Source organism: Calidris pugnax, unplaced genomic scaffold, assembly GCF_001431845.1.
Source record: "Calidris pugnax isolate Ruff unplaced genomic scaffold, ASM143184v1 scaffold28, whole genome shotgun sequence".
Classification (NCBI taxonomy): Eukaryota; Metazoa; Chordata; class Aves; order Charadriiformes; family Scolopacidae; genus Calidris; species Calidris pugnax.
The window spans coordinates 8,708,158-8,730,761 of NW_015090842.1; the positions used below are offsets into that span (position 1 = coordinate 8,708,158).

Sequence of the window (22,604 nt, forward strand, 5' to 3'; positions counted from 1 at the left end):
AGCAGCCAGCCAGTCTGCGGGGGGGGGACCACACAGGTTTCCAGGAGGGTAAAACAAGTCTCCCAGGAGGACAGATGAGCATACAGCACAGCAAAGGCTTAAATGAGTCCCTTCCATGAAGAAGAGCTCTCTCCTCGGGAGGCTGCTAATGGTCAGAGCAGAGAGCTTGTGTCCATCCAGTCACTTAGATGTTCTTCTGATCCAGCTCTGACCTCAAGTCATTTCCGTTCCAACACATTCTTTTTGCAATAAGAAATGTCTATTTCCTCCTCTGCAGGATCCCTTCAGCTATACAAAGCTATGTTACAGTCTGGGTCACAAGGACTGCTAGGGAGCAGTGTAGGGTGGCAGGGGAGGAAAGGGCAGTCATGGGTATTTTAACCGGGATGTGTACATTTGGGGTAAAAAGGCTTTATTAAAAGTGCATGCTTTTTTTTCAGAGGTACCGAGAGCAAGGAATCCCCATCCCAGCCCTGGCTGGGGAGTGCAGCAGCCTTTGCAACCCCTAGCCCTGTCCATCACAAGTCACCCATCAAGTAGCCAGCGACTGAATGTTCTTCAGCATTTCATCAAAAGCCTCCCGGGAAGGCGCTTCGGCGTTCTGGAAGGAGACCTTGATGCGGCTGTAGAGACTGAAGGATTTCAGCTCCAGCCAGATGAATCCAAAGCGATCGTCATCGAAGAGAACAAAAACACCCGGCGTTCGCTCGGGGCTGGTGAAGCCATGGCCAGCAATAAGCCCCGTCCCATAAAAACTGCAGGGAGAGGAAAACAGAAAAAAAAAAAGAGGTGAGAATAGGCATAACCACCCAACATTTAATAAAATGAAATAAAAATAACCCAAACAAACAAACATGAAACTGTGATCAAGCCATTGTCAAACCCAGTGCCAGGTGCGACAGAACAGGGAGTTTTACATTCAGTCAGTTCTTATCACACAGCACAAACCACTGTTGATACCATTTTAAGAAAAGAAACTCTCCATTGCTATTTGGAGGTTGCTGCTTTTAGCTCTTCTAATTAGCACCTACACACCGAGGCTTAATTTCTGTGTAGTTCAGCCTAGTAATCCATCAGAGATTTACTGCTGCAACTCAAGGATCAACCCAGGCCCAGACAATCCTCACAGAAAAGAAAAGGCACGTTGAGAGGGTCGACCAGAGAGGCAAACCTTGCAACAAAACCCAGGGGAAGGGAAAGAAAGAAAAATCTAAAAAAAGAAAAACCTAACTGGAGCTGGGGAGGAGTAAAGGTCAGCCTAACCTCCAAGCAAGAAGCAGGTGGAGCAGGGTTTTATTCAAACACAACTGGGTTGTGACAGCAGGGGCCTTCTGGGATTAACCAGCTATTGGTAGGTTTTTCCATGAGCACAGATGTTTGGCTGAAGGTCACCTTCCTAAGCCTCAGCTTTTGGGCTCTTTTTCCACACTTCATTTAGTACACGCTGCTTTGCTGACTTCAGGTCCCATTCAACAAGGCTCTCTATGTACTTGCACCCAGTGCTCAGGCTGCTCAGCACCTTCCAGAGCTGGTCCCAAGGCATCAGAGGCCAAGGAGGGGTGGGAGAGAGCACTCTACTCCCACAGCCAAACAACACAAATGACACACACAGAAAAGGGAAGCGGCTTGGACAGATCTACAAATATATTTTGCTTGGCAGTTCTGGAAACAAAACACACACACAAAAAAAAGGAGGAGGTGTGGAATACAGGGTAGGTGCTAGCTTCAAAAGTAGCAGGATAAAATTTAGCAAGGAAGCGGGATGGCAGATGACAACGTGGTGAGAAAGAGAAGGAGCACACAACACCAAGAGAAGGAGCACACAACACCAAGAGAAGGAGCACACAACACCAAGAGAAGGAGCACACAACACCAAGAGAAGGAGCACACAACACCAAGGGAGATGGGGCAGCAGTGGCAGAAAATGTGAGCATGAGGGGCTGGGAGATCCACATGCAGGTAAAGGGCAACCAAATGCAGAACACACCTCAAAGACTTCCCCCCATTCCAGTTCAACAAGTGACTGGCACAATTACACTACAAAAGCACTAGTCCCAGTTACCAAATTCTGCAGGTCCGGGGGTAGTCTTCATTCCTCGATATGACTCCCATGGGCAGCACGAAAGGCTGGGAAGCTGGTGCCTTGCTCTGGGTTGTCCCCTCCGCCCCAGCTGCAGTCTCTTCCCCCTCAGCACCTTCTCCTCCCAGAGGCTTTGCAGCAGACTGAGAGGCAGCCTGCTGGGAGCGATCTTCTTCCTCCTGCCGCTGCTCCTCCTCCTGTTCCTCTCGACGTACCTGCTCCTGGACCTCCAGGACGATGCGAGAGAGCTCGCTGAAATCCCGAAGGTTCTCGATGTCGGGCAGCTGCAGAGGATGTGCCAGGTCAATCTCCACAGTCTGCTGCCCAGCTGGGATGTTGGGATCACCCTAGAGACAGGAAGCAACAGCATGGCTGCAGGGGCAGCACGCTACTGAGTTCAGTCCTGCATCCTCCCCACACCCATCATCTGACTTTGACATAATTCACCCCATTCTACAATCACCCTTGGACTCTGTTCATCGTTCCCTGATCTGTCTACATCACCTCTACTTTTCCCCTCCCAGAAACAGAATTTTAAATCGAAAGCTATGAGCCAGGCTGTACTTGCAAGGGTGAAAGAAAGTCAAAGCTGCAACTGCATTTTGTCAAAATCCCTGTCTGCAGAGAGGAAGGAGCTTGCCAGCCCGGCTTCAGTGAAGAGCTGCCAACATTTGGTACCTGCTCCCCAGATACATGCAAGTGATCTCCAGTGACCTGCTACCAGCTGCTCACAGAAAACAGCTGGAAGGGAGAGGAAAGGAAGGGGGAACAGGGTGGCATCATGAGAAACTTTGCAGAGCAGGTTCAAGCTGCCCTGCACATGTTAAGATTCACTCGATACCACCAATCCCCACGAGGAACAGGGTCTGGGGTGGCAACAACTGACTGCCTCCCAGACAGAGATGTCTCCTATGAATGCATAGCATCAAGAAGAGCATGCTCAACAAGCATCCAAGAGAAAGGAAAATGTACTCACGGTGATTTTAGTCCCCTTTGCTTTCCTTCCATGAAAGCTCAACATGACAATCTCCAGCCCATGGCTCCCATACGTTCCCTTGAAGAGACCTGGCTTTATAAGGTCATCAGGGCTGCTAGGAGGGAGGTAGATGCGTCGGTACGTCAAGCAGTTGCTGTGCAAAAAACCAAAAGGTTAGAGAGGTTAAGAGAATCCCTTGACATGAGGAACGTGTTTCCAGTCTGCTCCTCCAGGCAGCTTTGGGCTGTCATCGAGAGAGAGGTGGGATCTGTGTGTTCAGCAATACCAACGAGTTTAACAGATTCTGCTTTAGACCTATGGAAGCTCTCCCTCCCGCTGCTGCTCTCTACCCATCCTGGTTAGCAGACCAGGAGGCGCCTGCAGCAAGGTCACAGTAAACCTCCTCACTCCCTGGGACTGGCGGAGAACCTAAGAGTGAAGCATATTTAAACATGTGCTACAGCGAGGTGGCTGCTATTAGAAGTTTGGAGTGATAGTTAAAAAAAAAAAAACCCAAGTTCTCAGGGAGTGTGTGACTTCCCCCTAGCGCACTACAAAGCATATTGCTTACTAATACACATAAGCAGCCAGCTCCTTGGGATCACGGGTATTTGTTCTGTCTTCAAATTAAACACAGTTAAATGACTCAAAACCATCTTACTGCGTGTAGTTATTGTAAAGAACTTGGTACCTTATTATTACCACTGTCATTACATCTCAGTAAAACTGAAAGCGTTGTGCTTCACCGTATCTCTGCACAGAGCATGGAGAGAGAGAACATCCTTCTGGCTGCAAGCACCCCATCTTCACAAGAAATGACCCACTCTGCTCTTGAAGCTGCAGCAGTTTCAATACCTAGAAAGAGCTGGTGCCCTTACTCGTATTGGCTGGTGTAGATGAACTTCATCAAGATAAGCTCTTGCATGTGTTCATGGAAGATGTCTTCCAGAGTCCGACCCCACTCTTCCCTTAGCCATGTCCGGAATTCCTGCAGCACAAAGAGAAGAGAAAAGGGGGAAGATAAAGGCATTTCATCTGGGACAGTGACATACTCCAACATGACTTTGCCTCATAGCACAATTCCCCGGCAGAGTCAGAGCACACGCTCTGCCAAGGGTAGAGAATTGTGGCTGGATTTGGGAACAGGTACATGTTGCTACACAACTGGCTTGGAAATAATAACAGTAGTAATAACAGTAACTGCCCTATACCTGCCACACAATAAACAGGGCTCCCATTCAAGTAAATCACAGATAGAACCAATATGCCCCCCTCAGAACAAAAGCATAAGCATCACCTCTTACTACAAAGTAGATGATCTATTACTCCTTTACGTTGTGATTTACCTTAAAATAACTCATTTGTGTGCCCACAAGGTGACTCCTGTGCCCTATCCTGGCATGTTAAACATAAAAGGGGAAGCTTTTGAAAGGCACTGAAGATTTAGGAGGTTAAATCCTGCTGATTTAATACTGATGCATCTAAATCCAAAGAGCGCTTTGAAAACATCTCCTGAAGTACTTCTACACCAGCTCTGACAAGTTAATACCCTACCATGAGTTAGCATGATAACAGCTTACACTAAGATAGCAGCCTACCAAGTGATATTCCAAACCTGCTTGCTTTATCTTCTAAAGCCAGATCCTCCAATTACCATAATGCCACGCACACTTAACGCAGTGCTTTGCAAGTATTAAAGCATTTCTCATCTGCTACAGAACCAGAAAACACTTAACTAAACCTTTCACCCAGCTGTTCCCCATTAGTAGACAGACATTTTAAAGCATTTGTTAGAAGCAACTGAAGTCTTGAGATTTGTCACGTTTAACTAGCTGGCAGCAAACTACCTGGAACAGGTATTAGCTGAAGGGTTTCATCCTGACATTTATACCTGCACCTTAAAACACGTAGTTTGAGTGGGGAATCTGCCGTGCTGGGTTATAGCTGACACAGCCACGGGATAAACAACCTAATGAAGCTTTTAATCCCTCGACCAAGACGACAAGCAGTAGAGAGATGCCCCACTGACAAGCAGGTATTCAAATGCAGCTGGTACTCAACATTAGGCCTGTGTCTGAAAGATCTTAATTATACAGACAGCAACACCACAGAGATCAGTGTCCATGGAGTGAGTGCCGCATGGAGTACAAAGCATGTGGCTGGCTATCTTCAGACAGGTCTGCTATCAACCAGGAATGGTGTCACAGCATCTAGAGTTTGGATTCAAGTCACAGACCAATTCTACTCACTTAAAAAAATCATAGTAAATCAGCCAGAGGCTACCAGCCTGGGTTTTCATGTACACTCAGAAGACAGAAATTAGAAGACAGAAGACCAGCTCCCCAGCTCCAACATTAGCGAAGAGCTTAGCAGCTTTATCTCTAGAAAGGGGACAAACATCCAGCCCTAATCCATACTTTCAGCAAAGCACTCTTACCTCTTGTCTTCCCCCTGACATCCGATGGTGATCTGTCTGGTTGCATTTCGTGGAGAATTCATCCTTCTTTACAATCTGCAGTTACCATGGAGGAGAATTTAACAGATTATAGACCTGATTAGAGATGCCTCAGATGACATAACTAAGACTGCTTAGAGCAAATGCTTTACACAACAAGCCTTACTGAATTTGCTACAACAGGGAAAATATTAAGTGATACCAAGTACAACAGCTCCAGAATAGAAGAATATGAGCAATAAATAAAACCCAAATGCATTCTAATGAAAGACACTGGTTTTAAGTTGCTTCTCTCTTTGAGCTTCCTTCTTCAAAGAAAAGGAAACAACCTCTCAGGAAACTTTTCAAAGCATCCAAGGTATGCTGAATGGATGCTACATCACCTTGAGATCTCACCTTAGAGAGCTGTAAAACAGAGCAGGTCTGTGTGTCTGCTTGGACACATTCACCAGCTGCACAAGGCCATTTTGTGTGTCATTTCCCCCAGGCTGTACACATATTGGAGCTCCCACCCAAGAGAAGACAGTATAACAGCCCTGCTGTACTATTGCCAGGGAACAAATTCAGAGCAGGGAACAGCCCACACAACTTGTCAGACACATAATGAGCGTAAAGCTGGCATCCACACATACAAGTGGTGGTGTGGTGAAAGCCACATCCCTTAAATAGAAATCTCATACAGAGAAATGACAAAATTGTTGATCAATCCATTTCCAGAGCCAATGTGCACACACACACACACACTCCACACCTAGGACAGATGTTGAAAGTGCTAGAGGAGCTCACCTGGATGTGGCCATTATGAGGTCCCTTATGACCATACATACACTCAACCGTCGCACATTTCCTCTCCATGAGATGAATCCTGAAGAGAGGTTTGAATCTCATGGGATCATCGACATGAGGGTCATGAGGTGGCAAGTACATCCACCCAATGATGAACAAACCATCTACCTGCAGAGAGACAGGAGACAAAGACACAGGATCACCCTTCCACGCTTCCTGTTGAGTTTGCAGCAAGCTCCTCCGGGGCCTACTCTGCAACAGAGCAGAAGCTGTAGAAAAGCTTGCTGTGTTTCCAAACTGCTTTCCAGCAATTAAACCAGACCATATGCACTCATAGCACACCCTTGGTGAAGAGGGAGAGGGTTTCTTTACAAGGCTTTCTGCACCACTGGAAAACGATCAGGCCTTTATTACTGCAAACAACTTTGTGACGGATGCTTGGTGCGCAGGATCCAGAGGGAGAGACTGCACTGAAGAGACCACACAGCCAGTCAAACTCTAATTGGTTTGAGAGCTCACGCTGGCAGATACTAGAATAGACAAATTCTGCTTCTCGTGATTATCTGTGCCTTTTGGACAAGGAATTATTTGGCACTATTACTCACAGACAGCACAGGAAGCAACAATCTCCTCTGCTGGAGAGGTGCAAGTGCCAGCCCTCTTCCTGCATGCCTAACAGAATCCTTCCCCTCAAGCCCTGTAATTCCAGAGAAAGGATATTTTCTAAATAGAGAGATCTGAGACAAAAGCAGAGCAGCGCCACAGAGGCACACTTGTCTTTATAAGGTCACAACAGCATGTAAGTATTGGTGCACTTGGATGCACTCTTATACCAGTTCATGGAACAGAATCTTGCAAAACCCAAAGGCCTCATGATTTGTTACGCTTCAACCTGTCAGCTACTGAACCTTGGTGCAAAGAACAAGGACTTGGAGCAAACTTCTGGCCCAGCTCTCACCAACAGAGTCAAGTGTTGTCCATTAACTGCTCTCCCCAGCAGCACAAGGGCTGCCAGACTCCACAGGTCTTGCATCAGTCACGCACCAGCATCCCTACATCTGATGCATTAGCCTTGGACACAGCTAGGGAAAAGCACTGCAAGCTACAGGAAGGAGAGGTGCATGAACTCCAGTGCAAAACCCTTTGCAGGCCAAAATAAAACACTAAGCGATGGGCCAGTGCTGAAACCTCTGCTGTACACAATGCACAAGGAATGGACTCCTGCACCAGCCACTGGAATATACACAGTAAAATATAAATCAAGCCTTTCCTCGAAACATTGCTCATGTTTTCTGTGTAATCCTGTGGCTGTTTGGAGTACAGCTGAAAAACAAAAGGACTGTCTGGAGAAAGGCAATGAGGATAAAAAGATCCAAGAAACCGTGTCTCCACCACTTGTTTATGGGCTGTCTGTTCAGACTTCTCAATGGCCCAGAGATGACAACCAGGTCTAGAAAGGGGTATGCAAAAGACTCATCAGTCCTCGACACCACAGCCCCCAGAATGAGGTACTCACCACCACGTTCAGCAGCCCCCCATAGGGCCCGATGTCTGGCTGCCATAATCCCAGGATGTGTCGGTATCGGTGCAGCACTAGGGAACAGCAAAAGACTGAAGTGAGTACATCAAGCTAAGGAATTGGGAAAGAAAATAAAAGGAAGACTGCTACCCGGACTGCACACAACACTGACCAATACCACCCACAACTGCCTTTACTAAAGAATACTGGTTATATCCAAATACAGCCAGGTAGTTCTGAACTGAGGCCTCCCACAAGTTCATACAGATTTATGGGTTTCTCTGTAGCCCCGCTCCTGGCCCGGTACAGGAGCTATTTTCCAGGATTTTAAACAACCAGATACCTTGCCAAGAATTCTCAGAAAACTTTTGCAACACGGTCCTGTTGATGCAAATCATATGATATACCCAGAGCTAAAAACAAATACAGTATCTGCCATCTCCAGTTACCAAAAATGTACTTGATGCGTCAGACTGCAAAGCAACAAAAAAAAAAAAAGGAAGGGCACAAATGCAGTAAGGAACAGGAAAATGTGAATATTTTGAAATACTTTCCCCACCTTGTATAGACAAACTTGTCTCCAGTTAAGCACCCTTAAAAATAGCCACTGAGAGAGCACAGGCAAAGCGTACAGACCATGCCAGAGCAGAAGATCTGGTGACGTTACCAGGTCAGTAACAGCCTTAAAAATTCTATGTAAGCGGCTACACCTCAGCAGTGCCCAAAAGCTGCTTCCAGGTCCCTCTCAAACCCTACTGTAGCAGGTGAAGCTTCCCCATTTCTCATCTCAGACCTGGGTGCACTTTCAATCCCACCAAAACTGAAGGAAAAGCAGCAACATTTTCAGCAAGCAGGAGAGAACACCTATTACAGAATGATCTTAACAAACCTCCTCTCTTGAGGGAAGCTGAGAGATGCTATTTGTCTCCAGCCCTTACACGTTCAGCCATGAATTCTGTCCATACAATTTCCTGACATGACCAGTTACCTTCATGTGAAGACATTACACACAATCTGGCATTTTGGGCAGGAAGAAGAGGATGGAGATTATTTCTAAGGTGGCACTTACACTTGTCTTACAATGACATTCACGGCCAACTCAGAAGGCCACAGGGCTGACCTGAATAATGGTTTTTGCTTTGCATCAATTTATAGGAGGAATTGTGTTTCAGTGCAGCTGTCACAACATCTTTGTTTCATTAACTCCTTAAGATAGCAAGAACCATAGGAGTGTTTTCATTACACCAAAACTTCCACAGAAGTTTAGGACAGCAGGGAGGGCTGTCCAGAGCTGCTGCCAACTGGCCTGGAGGAACCTTTTTCCTGGGCAGTAAACAATTTCAGACTGATGGCCTGGTTTCACCCAGTGAACCGAGTGCAGCACAAACAGCACTAAGACAAGCAAGCAAACCACATTCCCAGTCTTCTCGTCTCAGTGCAGTAATTACATATTAATAAATGGTATGTGCATAAACCACTCCACCCATCACAGTCTGCCTTCTACCCTGTCTGGCATGGAGATGATACAACCCAGGGCTTTTTATTATTTTTAGGACAGAAAACCTGATGCTAAGCTATCCGAGAGCACTAAGAATGTCCCTCCTTCTCCCCCAGCTCCTGTCTGAAGCACTCCCAGAGCTGTAGCTACAACCAACAGCCTTTTCAACAGCAGGGAAAGTGTCTGCTTGACAAGGCAAGCCCTTCCACCCCAAAACACACATCTATTGAGGGCAGCTCGTGTGCTCACTATGAGTAAACAGCCAGCTCCAGCTGCAGCTCAGTTTGCCAGGAGCTGTGGCAGTTCAGGAAACATGGCTGAGTCACCGACAGAGCCTGCTTCATCATCTGCCCCAACCACCCAGAAACCTGGGGCTGCAAAAGAGGAGAGGAGGCCAAAAAAAAAAATCCCATTAACCTCCAGAAGAATCCTATCCACTGGACAGACGCTTCTGTGCTTAGCCTGCACCTCTACTGTGGGCAGCTCTTTTTTAATTTTCCAAAAACTCAGCTCTTTGGCACCACAGAAGTCTCCAGATGAGCTGATGGGAACAGGCTGCGATGTGGGAAGCGCTCCCCCCAGCCTCACCTTCCCAGCACACCAACACTCACAACAGGGACACCTTAACAGGCCAGTCATCTCCCTCACTTCCTCAGGGTGCTGTGGCCTCCTTTATTTCTTCTCCCGTTCTTTCAGGAGAGGACTTTATCGGGGAAAATGCTGGTACTTGGCCAAAGGTCCAAACAAGTCTCAAACCAAAAGCACAGCTCTGTTCTCAGGCTCCAGCAAGCCAGCAGCTATATTCATTGCAGGGAAAACCTGATGAATTCCAGCTCCAGCTCTCCCTGGCAGAGACTGGATGGATCTGACAGTTGTTTTCCTCCCTGCTCCTCGAAAGAAACCAGCATTTGGGTCTTCCTCCAAGGTTTTCCTTTGCTGTGCTCACTGCCTATTTTTCTCAGCCCTGAAGAAGCCTATTGCTTATCCAAATTTTTAAGCCCACATCCTGCCAAACAGAGCAAAAATACATTGACTGGATGGTTGAGTACAACCCCCACCCAGCCTGAGTATTACCCACGCTGCCACAAGCAGCCCTGCACGCTCCTCAGATGGAAAAGCAGCTTGAATCCAGCTGGGGATGGGCTAGGAAAAGCAGTGAACGCCCAAGCTCCCATCAACAGAAGGCTGGCCAGGAAAGAATGAGTTATTAAAACAGGAGAGCAGATGCTTTCAGATGTTACAGTTTTAACTAAATCTCATTTCATTACCTGTGTCCAGTGTGGACAGCACAGAGAGAAATGCAAAAAGCTAACATGGAAGTTTTCAGTGAAATCTGCATCCGTTAAAGCAGAGGTAGGTCACTTCTCTCACTAGTGGAGAAGACCTGATCCTCTACAACACACTCAGACTCTCAGGATGCAGCAAGCTCTCTGTGAGCAAAATGAGTTGGAACAATGTAAGCAGTTGCTGCCCCCCAGCTGGTGATAACTGACCTGCTAGAGGAAAGAGCTAAGCGTCAGCCAGGTTAGCTTAAAATCCTGGGGAAAGTGATCTCCACTGACCTGGGTAACACTGCATCAATATGAATTAGGGAGCACTCATATGGTACATCCCTGCAACATGGTCTTAAGACACAGGAGGGGGAAAAGGGGCAAACAGGCAATTGCATCTTAAACTGCACCCGCTTTTCCCCAAGTAATAGAACACACCCCTAGAGAAAAGGGGCATGAGCCATCAAAAATTTGGGGCTGCAGCTAATGAATTAACAAGTGAAGAAACAGCACAAAACACTATTTCAGAGCCACCACAAATGGCACGCTTGGAGCAAACACCCAGGTAGCAATCTGCAAAGGAATCCCTCAGCCTGCAGGGCAGCCTGGACATCCCTCTCCTCTTAAGACACAGGAGGGGGAAAAGGGGCAAACAGGCAATTGCATCTTAAACTGCACCCGCTTTTCCCCAAGTAATAGAACACACCCCTAGAGAAAAGGGGCATGAGCCATCAAAAATTTGGGGCTGCAGCTAATGAATTAACAAGTGAAGAAACAGCACAAAACACTATTTCAGAGCCACCACAAATGGCACGCTTGGAGCAAACACCCAGGTAGCAATCTGCAAAGGAATCCCTCAGCCTGCAGGGCAGCCTGGACATCCCTCTCCTTCCCATCCAGCTCCAGAACAAGGCTGGTGTTGACAGGCACGACTGCCAAACCTAAAACTTTTTACCAATTCCTGCTGTAGCACCACTGCTGCTTGTTGGTCACGACTCACATTAAAGACATCAACCTCCCTGCGTGGCCCATGCTCAGCTGCTGTCTATAGCACAGGTAATTCTGCAGCATCCACTCCGCTCATTAGCATGTGCAAAATCTACATCCCCAAGCACCAGTGAGTTAGTAACTTAATTCTGCAAAGCTCTGCAGACCCAAAGGAGCATTAGAGACAGCTCAACCCCCTCCAAATACCAAGCAGTACTCGCTTCATTAATTGATGGAAACTAATCAGTACTTCGCCCCAACTCCTGCAGATCAGTGAGTGTTGAACTCCAATGTTTTATTACTCTTCCCTCAACACAGGAGGGAAAGAACAGTTTACCAGAGCAGATATTTGACTGAGGAAGGCAAATCACAGTATTTGAAACACCAGCAGAATGTTTCCTACAGAGGGAGATTGTGGTTTAAAGGATTCACTGTGCAGGGAGGGAATTAGTATGGGAAAACTCGGCTTTTTTTCACTGGGAAAGGCTGTGGATCTGAATGCAGCTCATCTGGATCAAGACAAACCTTTTTTGCCAGTCCAGAGCTTATTTAAACTTGCTTTTGGGAGCCCTCACTAGGGTATATGAATGCTTTCTTCTAAGAGAGGAGCAACCCATAAAGAGCAGGGTGAGTGCTCCCCTACTGTGAATAGAGATCCTCCTTTTTGCACCCAGTTGGGACAATTTTCTAACTCAAAGCACTTCACAAGGAGATTAATACACCTCACTGCCTGCCCTGCTCACTTTGTCACTCTACTAACACACAGCAGAGAGAACTGACTAACTGGTGCCCTCCGTACAGTCCCACGGTCCACCCCAAAATAAATTTGCTTAAAGCAACGTCACACTCCATGCAGCATCTTTTGTGTGCTTAGTGCAGGAAGCATCAACCAGCAGGAGGTACGTACGGCAGGTGTAAACATCTCTGTACTCCATGTGCTCGTAGTCGGGAAGGATTTTCATAAAACGTCCCGACTTCACTCGCGGGTTTATACCTGAACAGACACAGCAGGGTAAGTACCAGCAAACTCTGCTCCACTGCAACCAGCACGATGTAACAGTACGATGAATCTGCACCAACCACGCAGGAAAAGTCAAACTCCCCTTTGACTTTACTTCCAGTTGTGATGCATTGTTTTTTTCCCATCAGCCCCAGCCTCAGGTATCCTCAGTTAGCAGGATCAATCACTGACACAGAACTTGGCAAGTTCAAGATTCCCCACAGACAATATTTACAAGTAGCATCCACCAGGATCACTCACTGACACAGAACTTGGCACGTTCAAGACCCCCACAGACAATATTTACAAGTAGCATCCAGTGAATTCAATGTGGAATCAGGCTCCTCCTCAAACTCTAGTGTGACTGTGATGAGAACTGCTGTCCCAGTAAGACCACTCAGGCCAAGTAACTACATGGACTGTAGCCCAGGCCTTGGATTAGTTCTATTTTCTAGCACTTAAGCTCAGTTCCCCATTTTCCACACTACTTTATACAGAAGCACATTCAGTGGACAGAAAGGTGCATGTGTGTCCTGCCAGTAGCCCCAAATTAACTCTTCTACAATTAAAGAGATTTATGGGACAGTAGAGAAAACGGGGTCACACTACCAGGAAACTGTTCCATTAAGTGTCTACAACAGGGCTGAATCTGAGCAGGAAGCTGAGATGGTGCATCCCTGAAAGCCAGAGCCAGCTGCCAAGCATCCTGACTTCAGAGTAACCACTGCTAGTCAGGATTGCTGAATGGATACGGACACAGCCCTGATTCAGAAGGGCAATAAAGTCAATTACATTCTCACATGTCAAGTGGGACACTTTGCCAACAGATGCTGTGGATTCAGAAACAACTTTGGTGCAAAAGAAGACTGGAAACATACATGTAAGACAGGTCTATTGAGGGCTAATAAATCAAGAAACTTCGTTAGACTCTGGAAATCCCCCAGCATGAAAACAGTCAGAAGCTGGGAGAGCACTTAGGAAAGTATCACATTGCCTTGCCTTCTTCTTGGTTGTCCCTGGGTGACTGCTCACAGCCATGGCTAGAAGGAAAAGAGTGTTCTGAGCCAGTAAGGCTATTCTTACATAGAACTTGTGTATAAAAAAAGAAAGCACTAAAATATCACTTTAATATATCTGAACCATGGAACAGCAACTTAGTGAAAAAGATTACAGGTCATTACAAGATGTTCAGCCATTTGAGACTGGCAATGCAGAATTAAGATCTGATACGGTACGTGCTGTATGGCTGTTACCACAGCAGCATCATGCAGAGACACCAGATTGAATGGGAAGTAAGGGAGGCCTCAAGTGCTAATGAGACTTCTCTGTGGACATCTAAGTGCTGGCTCAGCATCACTCAGCCCTCCCACTCAGGAAAATTAGGCAGTTTCATTCCTAGTGCACAAATAGATAAGGAGGAACACTAAGCGATGAAATACTTTTCCTGTGGATGCTCAGCAATTCTATTAAAGATGGGATTAAAACCCTTCTACCTGTTCTTCTTTCCAGCATTGAGATCAATGCCTGAGGTCATCACTGCTTCAAGGTTCAGCAAATACAGTACATGTAGAAGCTGAGCCAGATTTTGGGTCTGCAAAGCCTACAGAGACCTCTCATGATTGACTTCTCTGCTTCTGTTTCATAAAACATGACCATGTTTGAACGGCCAGAAGCCATAGTTCAAGTGCTGCGGGTTAAATCTTGGGTTTTTGTCCTAAGGTCCCTCAGAACATCTTGGGTTTTTGTCCTAAGGTCCCTCAGAAAATTTGTGGTGAGGAACTGAGACAACACAGCCTGGCAGTGCTGGTATGAGAGCTCCTAGGGGCTTTGCAAGGCTCCATTTAGTCATTAGTCTACCTCGGTTTCTCTCATCCCATAGTGTCCCCAGCCCTCCCTACTGTGAAACAGAAGATGTGCATCTATCTTGCAGAAGGAACAGAGGGTCTAAGAAGTTGGGGTCCCACTCTCACAGACATTCCCAAAAAGCCCTGCCAGGCTCTCCTCCTCCAGGAGCAGCCCAGAAGGCAGCTCATCCCTTTACTTGCAGCACTTTCCCAGTGTCAGCGTGTAACAGCATCCTTCCACTGAGACAGAGACTTGGCTGCATTAGGGTTATGCAAAACTATCAGCCAATTCCTTAGCAAGACCCAAAAACAGCAAAACAGGAAAGGATGGAAACCCCTCACTACACTTTATTATAATGTTAAATTGCATGCTCTTTCCCCACCATAGGATTGGGGAGCATAGACACCACAATTACTGCATCTGCTTAGTATTAAATAAAACTCCAAACATGTCAACTTCACAGATGTAACCCCTGCCATTAGCAAGTAAGTCTGAATAACTTATGCTGTCAAAGTTTAATAAATATTCAACACGTATATGCTTTCAAAATCGGTACTAAGCACAGACATACAGATCTGTATGAGCTTTATCACTTACGTTTGGCATAAACATCTCGACAGGACACTCCTGTGATCTCCAGTTTCCGCAAGTTCTCACAGACGCCGTATTCTGCAATGACACAGACAATAACATCAACTCCAGCACAAAGGTGTTTGCTACCCAGGATCTTGCTATCTACTGTTTGAGCAAAAACGAGATCTTATTAGGTGCATGCTTGCAAGCTGCCACGTTATTCCAAGAATCTTATTTCTGCTTTGAAGAGAAAACAGAAAACTAGATGCAATTTCATTGCAGTTTGGGAATCTATCACACTTCACAATCAATGCCTGCAACAAACACACCATAAGGAACACACAAACACAGCAAAGTTACAGATGCTTACTCCTAGCCCAGAAAGAATGTGAAATGTGGAAGACGTACTCATTCCAGCTGGGATTGTATGCCCATTTAGATCAAATCATGATTGTGTGTAGTAATTATCTACTCCCACTGAGGTATCCAGCAGGGAAAACTGCTTATTAGGATCCTAAAGAAAAGGTCACAGACTTTAAAAAGAATGAAATGGAGACATAAAACAGGCATCAGCATGTACAAATATGGTTACACTTGAAAGCAGATCAGATTGAGATGGGTCTGTTGTACACTCAAACGCCTTTGATTGCTTACAGAACACCCTGAAAACAAAGCAATCCAGAGATCTTAGAGGCTGCTTTGAAGCGGAAAATGAGATTCTCTCCTTTCATTTTCAGGAAGTCAACACTGAACTTCTAAGAAACTTAAAAAAAATTAGAAAATAATAAAAAGCCTAAAATAAAAGAACTAACATCCCAATGCAAGAAATCTTTAGAAGACCAGAGGGAGGAAATGAGAGGAGGGAGATCCCAAAAAAAAAATCATCAACAACAAAACCCACCGTGCTGCAGTGACCTCGACAGATCTCAGTATGGAAAACTACCCTCCTCGACATCAAAGACATCAATACCACAGATCAAACATCAGCTTTCCTTAGTAATACCAAACATCTGCCAGATATCTGACGCAAAGGTGTATCTGTGAAGACCCTCATCAGATCATTAAATATGAAACTTATCCTTGGTCAAGCTTCCTTGAATTAACAATTTACCGCAGCTGCCAAATACCACCACCTAATGCTGGTAACCTGCTGCAAACTGAGAATTCACTTTTCATATACGAGAAAAGCAGAAGTTTCCCTGAATGAATCCAACCTCCTCCTGTCTATAAATACACTTGTGGTCCATGTACACGCTGATAAAGCACGCACAAAGCTTACTGTCAGCCCTCCTCCGGGGAATACACGTTCTGCACAACATCGCTTCGGGTAAGCAGCAAGTTCAGTCAAGGTAAGACTGGGCAGAAGGTACAACAAACACATTGCCCTTCATTAAAAGATGCAGAGGTCGGTGGTAAAATTCCTGCTGACTTCCGCAGCAAAAGCCAGAGGAAGCTCTAAGTGTTATCAAACACAAGGTGGGATGAGAAAGCACAATTATCCAGAGAGCAGACAGACGAGCTCGCAGGAAAGTACATCCAGCCCAGCACAAACAAGCTATTTAGTGCTGGGCTCCAGCCAGCTGACCCGGCCTGCAGATCTGTGAAACCAGAGCTCTGCCAGAGGCTGGAAATTCAGACCCATCCTGCAGGTCACCTCGTGTCCATCCCTCCTGCCAGAGCTATCAGGGCTTTCAACCACCGGGCTGCATATGTACACAAGTGTGTTTGGTAATTACATCAAAGGGATGGAGGGAACAGTATGTTTCCTCAGCTGATCAGAAAGTTAGAGATCTTCACAAGATGAGAGAAACAGAGTGGTGATAGTCTGGTGATAGCCTGCTGTTTGACAACAGCCAACTCCTTCCACGTAAACAAATACTCACCTGGCCACAGAATGGGTAAGATGCAGACTTCACACAGCAGGCATTGCAGCCAGATTAAATTTGGTGTCATTGAAGGTATTTATACTGCATCAGAAAGGGAGGAGACATGCAGAGGGTCCTGCCCAAATGGCATTTCTCCGTGTTGCTCTCTAACAGCAGTACTAACACAGTGACGTTCTCTTTTTCTCCAGAAGGTGCTGATTTTTCACAAAGCCTTTTCCCTAGTAAGGCTGGAAATCATTCTGAGCGCAGTCTCAGTGCGGTGCCGTGAGGGGGCCACTACCAGCGGGTGTCTTGAAACAACAGGGTGGGGTGGGAGGTGACTGGATGTTAAAGCTCCATCCCAAATTCATGCAAGTGCCCTTCATCACCTGCAGTGAAATTTTACAAAAGCCAAAACCACTATTAAAGGTGCATTTCCTAAGTTTTGAAGTTCAAATCTTTCCTGGAAAGATTCAGTTCTCCCAAATAATGGCAAGCTCCTTAAAAAAAAACAAACAAACAAACAAAAATTTAGAATTTTTATATTGCTACAGACTATTTGACATTAGACACTCAAGGCTTATAAGAAAGTATTACCAAGAAAGAAAATAATCTTATTTTAGTATGCTTTAACACTCATCTTGTTTTATGATAACTAGCCCTTACCCTGTTTTGTTCAGCGAACAACTACAAAGAGTCAAACTCACAGAGTAAGTACATCACTTAAACTCTTCTAACCCTTAAGCTGTTAACACCATGATAGCTGCTTGATGGGAAAAATCAGTCTCTTAGAAGTGCCTACAAAAACTGGCCACTTCTTTTTAATCCAGAAGACAAGAGGGACATGAAATCAACAGTACGTAGAGCTTTAAGATAGTTATGGAAAAATAGAACTAATAAGGTTTTCTTTACATAGTATATAAAGCCTTTTCCAAGAAAGATTTGAAGAGCTCGAGCTTGCTGGGAAATTCAACTTCAGTGCAATTAAGTCTATTTTAAGGAAACATATCTCAGTGCAACAGCTCACCGAGCAAAGCATTTTAAGGATTTGATAGTCACAGAAATTCACACACAAAATTTATACCGTTAGAAAATGGCTACTTAATCCTGCTTCAAAAGCAAGGATGGAAATTGGTTTTAAAGTTCTTACTTGACCAGCTGGCAAACCTGTTTTATTAGGTTTATAAGGAGTGCTTGAAAGATTTACTGAACACAGAGTGACACAGTGCTGTTTCCATGGTCACATGCACTGGAATTTAAAGGACTTGGAAAAAGCAGTCTCCGCTTGTTATGAACTGCACTAATAGTTTTCCAAGTGCAATTTACTCCCTGGCTTGCTCTTACCATATGCTCTCCTAAGCCTCATGGTCCTTTGTACAAGAAGCCATGTCACACACCTCCCTCTGTGCAGCCCACATGATTTTAAAAAACAAAACAAACAAAGGTCTTCAAATTTAGGTAGGGAAGAGACCAAATTACTGTTGGTTTTTATTTTCTTTTCCCTCTCTCAGCACAGTGATGCCAGAAAGCAGCTGCAAGTGCTGTACATCCGCAATTCAGAGGAAATTAGGATGTCTGGTGGAGCTTAACACCCTTACCATCACTAAGTTTCCGTTGTGTCCTGACTAATCAGGTTTTCTAATTATTCCTGGATAAACGCGTGTTTACAAGGCTGCACACAGCACAGAACGCATCGAAATTGACTGGATTGTTTCAGGGACCACAAAAATGGGAGACTCACAGGCTGGCATCTCCAAAATATCAGGTGGACGTATTTGGAACTGACTTCTCGTCTCCAAAGGCTGAACTATCAGATTAAAATACACCAAATACTTTCTTAAACATTTTCCCCAGGGGAAGGCTTGTAGTTACCTCTGGGATATTAAGGAGCTGAGCAAAAGGAGATTTGATCTGCAACAAATGGAAGCATTTGTGGAAACCCTAAAGCAAAAGCAGGGTAGCTTCAGATCTAAGTTTACCAACAGATCTAAGGAAGACCCTCTGAAGGATGGCTGTGGCTAGTGAGCACCTGCCATTAAGCATGAGGAACAGCAAAACATTGCCAAGTTGTAGTCTAAAAGCCAAAGAACAAGATCAGAGATGAAGAAAAGCCCATGATGGTTCACCTGAGAAACACACTGTACAATTCTTTAACCTCACACAGATTAGAGCATCCTGACTCTCTAAAACCCCCTTCATGTTTACCAGGGTGCAGCAGTACAAGAAATTGTTCCCACTCTGGGAGCAGTTGTACATCAAACTCCTGCGTGGATTCTCCTGAGTCTTGTAAGAGCTGAACTCCACACAACAGTCCCCTCACTGAGTGTATAAATCAAATTTCCCACTCTTCTCCACAAGCTCCACTTTCTATGAAACTTGCTGAAGGTCAACATCTTTAATACTTTGGCTGACATTTTTCAGCATGTCCAAAAGCTGTTAGAGGTTGTTTTCACAAACAAAAGCCATTTCATGCAAGTTGTAGATCTTGTTGTTCTAAATTACTGGTCAGTTTCCAGGTGTTCCACTGCACTTGCACTGATTTGTTTTACAACGAAAGCAGTTACCATTTAAAATGGTGTTAATCAAGGTAGGTCAGGCCACCAGCCAGGGTGAAACAGGCTTTAATTCTTCTCCCACTGCAGAGATCAGCCATCTCCTATTTATAGAAAACATGAAAGTGACTGCAATCCTCCTCTTGCCAAAGAAGCAATTCAGAGACATTGTTTACCCCAAACAGTTGCAATGATAAAAGGACAACAGCCCAAACAGCCATGCCAGTGTTACACAACTGCTTCTGGTTAATCCCAGCACCCTATCACTATCACCAGCAAAAACCACTCTGCTTTCAGGACAGGCTCTCTGGATGCTTGCACTAATCACAACATGTTCTCAAGACTAATCTGCAGCTGGGTTGACCCAAAGGAGTGCAAGGGCAAGATATCAACGCTCAAGGGATGGAGGGCCCCATCTACCTTGGGCAACAGCTGGGCTTTTGCTGACATTCTGCTCTGCTCCTGCCTGGAGGTATCTTCAAAGAGCTCAGCTCTGGACCATCACCAGTGGGCTTCAGAGTGAATAAGCCACCAGTACAAGGAGTATGCTCGGAGAGACACACACGCTCTCGTTTTGCTTCTAGGACATGCAGCTTCACAACAAGACTCAGGCAGATACAAGCACACACTTAAGAACCATCCTCAGTTGGGAAGTGGCTTGTTTTTGAGAAAGACTACAAAAAGGAATTACATTTTATGTTTGACTATTACACAGTCAGTAATGTATGGCTATAAATGAAATACAGCACAGGATATTTTAAATTTTATAGGTGTATTTATATGCTAATGCTTGATGTCCAAATCTGTGCTCAAGTTGTTGCTCTCATCACACACACAGCTGCACACTCACATTTGAAGACACATCAGTAGCTGAGCATGTGCAACACATCATTGTCATACGGGCAGAGAAATTTACTGCAAAGTAGCACCAATTTTATACTCACGTGTACAAATACTCAAAGTTACAGTAGAACCACCACAGCAATTACTTACACTGCTGTGTAGAGCCATGCAAAGCACTATGAGCACTGCAAGAAGTCCAGATTAGCAACCTCCTGGAGAACCTCGACTGGTTAAAAAACTGCAGTCAGAGTTTCATAGATGTAGTAAGTTTTTCAGCCCGGAACCTGACCCTTATCTGTTCAGCACAGCTCGTGCACCATGCCTTTGGTACGAGATCTACCTCAATCACACCAGCAGTCTACCAAGTGGTTGGAAAGGATACATCAGGGAAACATAAGAAACAGCGTGTGAAAAGAGAATAAAAATTTGTTTTATGGCTAACTAAGGGCCTTGAGACAAAAGTGTAGTCTTAATATATTCTTTCCCTCCCTGTAAGGTTTAGTTTTAGCCATACTAAGCCCAGTGTTTCTTTAAATTTCAGCTAAGCTTTTGCACACTGATTTATCTACTGGCAAGAAAATCCCAAAAGCAGTCATGAATGTAATAAATAAATTTATTTCCCCATCAGGCCTACTTTAGTGGTTCCATTACAATACAATCCAGCCTACATTGAAGAGTTATATATGTTTCTATATATACATTTTGTGAGGATCATAGCCTACCAAAACAGTTAAACAGTGACATTTTGCAAATCACTCATGAAATACAGAAACATCGACGAGGACTCTATGTCAGTAGAAGAGTATAAGGAAAGAACAAATACCATTTTATTAGCCTGTGTCCAAAAAACAATGTTAAGCTATTGGGACAATGGGATAATTCCATGCTGAACTAACAAGTAAGAATGCTTTGGTATCCATGTTCTAGGTACATCCTCTGTACTGTCCAAGGGTTCTTGGATAGTGCTGATAAGGCATGAAATCATTCCTGCAAGGTTTAATGCATTTGAACAGACCCCACAGCCCATGGCTGGCAGCCACTCCAACATACCTAAATTCTTCATCCTGATGCCCCCACTGGTATTAAAAACGGAAAACAAACAACAACAACAAAATATACATGACTTCATGTGTTGGCAGCAGATGCACCTGGCCAGATCACACCATTTAGAGAGATGATGAGCACAGCAAGACAGACCTTGGAGGGTGGGAGAGTCACTGGATTAACAAACAGGGGACAAAGACACACTGAGGTGATGCAAAAGACAAGAAGAGTAGGAATTGCAGCCTAACAGAACAGGAGCAGAGCAACACAAAACTGAGGCGCTACTGAGAAAAAAATGCCCCCGAGCCTTTGCATTAATGCAGCACAGCATCCCTGCAACAGACAGTCCCCAGGAAATGAACATGCAAACCAGAAACCCCTCCAAACCTGCCCTGATCTTCCTAAAATGAGACAGGAATGGATGACCTTACTCAGGCCTGCCCTCCTCCTCCCAGCTCCCACTCATCCTGCTGTGCCTCCGTGGCCCCAGGACCCCCAGTTACCCACCCAAGGATTCCTTTCTTCCCCAGTCCAGCCCCGTTCTGCTCATTCCCTTTCCTTACTGCCTGAAATACCCCATCCTCAGGACTCACCCAAGGACACCCTACCCGGAGACATCACCTGCCAAGGCCTGGGCACAGCCCCATTCCTCCCCTCCAGCTGCCACCCCGGGGAACAACCCCAGCTTGATGCTTTTCGCTCGAGCTGCTCACACCTTCTGCAGCAAGTGCCACCAGGGACCGTGCCCCAGAGGGCCCAAAATGTGCCCTCTTCTCCACCCTCCACACATGGAGCCCTGCATACACCCCTCATTGCCCCACAACCCGCACCCCCCCGAACCCCCAGACCCCATAAACCACCTCCTTTCTGCACCCCTTTAGGAACCCCCACTCCAAACCCCACCATCTCCGGGTCCTCTTGCACGCTCCGAGCCCCTGACCTTGCATCCCCAGCCCCATCTCCTCTCTGCACCCCCAGGGCCATCTCCTCAGGGCGTCCCCGACCCCCCCAGCCTCGGGGCGGGCGGTACCTTCGCGGCAGCGCCGCCGCCAGATCGTGTCGGTGCGGAGGATGCGGCGGAAAGTGGTGCAGACGCGGGCCAGGCTGGGCAGGTCGGTCCCGGGCAGGGAACCGAAGATTTGCACCAGGAGCTCGGGGGGCAGCTCCAAGAGAGACAGCGGGGCCCTCCCGGCCGGGCCGGCCTCGGCGGGGTGAGGGGCGGGCCGCCCACCCTCGATACGCTCCGCCGCCTCCTCATCCTCCGTGCCGCCGCCACCGCCCGCCTCTTCGGGGTCGGTATCGGTGTCGGG

At 46.0% G+C, this 22,604-nt stretch overlaps 1 protein-coding gene across 3 annotated transcripts; it reads right to left on the reverse strand.

The window, feature by feature from the left end:
* Nucleotides 1-395: 395 nt before the first annotated feature.
* Nucleotides 396-22,388, reverse strand: FBXO31 (F-box protein 31). Of its 3 annotated transcripts, none has more exons than XM_014942364.1 (10): nucleotides 22,325-22,388; nucleotides 15,015-15,086; nucleotides 12,480-12,566; nucleotides 7,814-7,890; nucleotides 6,298-6,465; nucleotides 5,494-5,568; nucleotides 3,935-4,044; nucleotides 3,057-3,210; nucleotides 2,063-2,427; nucleotides 396-755 (listed from the first exon to the last, which is right to left on the reverse strand). In XM_014942364.1, exons 3-10 carry the CDS (start codon nucleotides 12,532-12,534, stop codon nucleotides 533-535), a joined length of 1,227 nt encoding a protein of 408 aa, XP_014797850.1. In that variant the 5' UTR covers nucleotides 12,535-12,566; nucleotides 15,015-15,086; nucleotides 22,325-22,388; the 3' UTR covers nucleotides 396-532. The 3 variants fall into 3 exon arrangements, with proteins under 3 accessions (XP_014797850.1, XP_014797848.1, XP_014797849.1); XM_014942362.1 differs by lacking the exon at nucleotides 22,325-22,388 and adding an exon at nucleotides 16,874-17,254; XM_014942363.1 differs by lacking the exons at nucleotides 12,480-12,566; nucleotides 22,325-22,388 and adding an exon at nucleotides 16,874-17,254.
* Nucleotides 22,389-22,604: the final 216 nt, after the last annotated feature.

What these genes read in the sequence shown, in the direction of transcription:
- FBXO31 (XM_014942362.1), bottom strand. Translation starts at nt 16,943, where the DNA reads ATGACACCAAATTTAATCTGGCTGCAATGCCTGCTGTGTGAAGTCTGC. An exon ending in TCGAGATGTTTATGCCAAAC is followed by an intron (nt 12,567 to 15,014) that starts GTAAGTGATAAA and finishes GTGTCTGTTCAG; the next exon opens with GTATAAACCCGCGAGTGAAG. An exon ending in GGGGGCTGCTGAACGTGGTG is followed by an intron (nt 6,466 to 7,813) that starts GTGAGTACCTCA and finishes GTCTCTCTGCAG; the next exon opens with GTAGATGGTTTGTTCATCAT.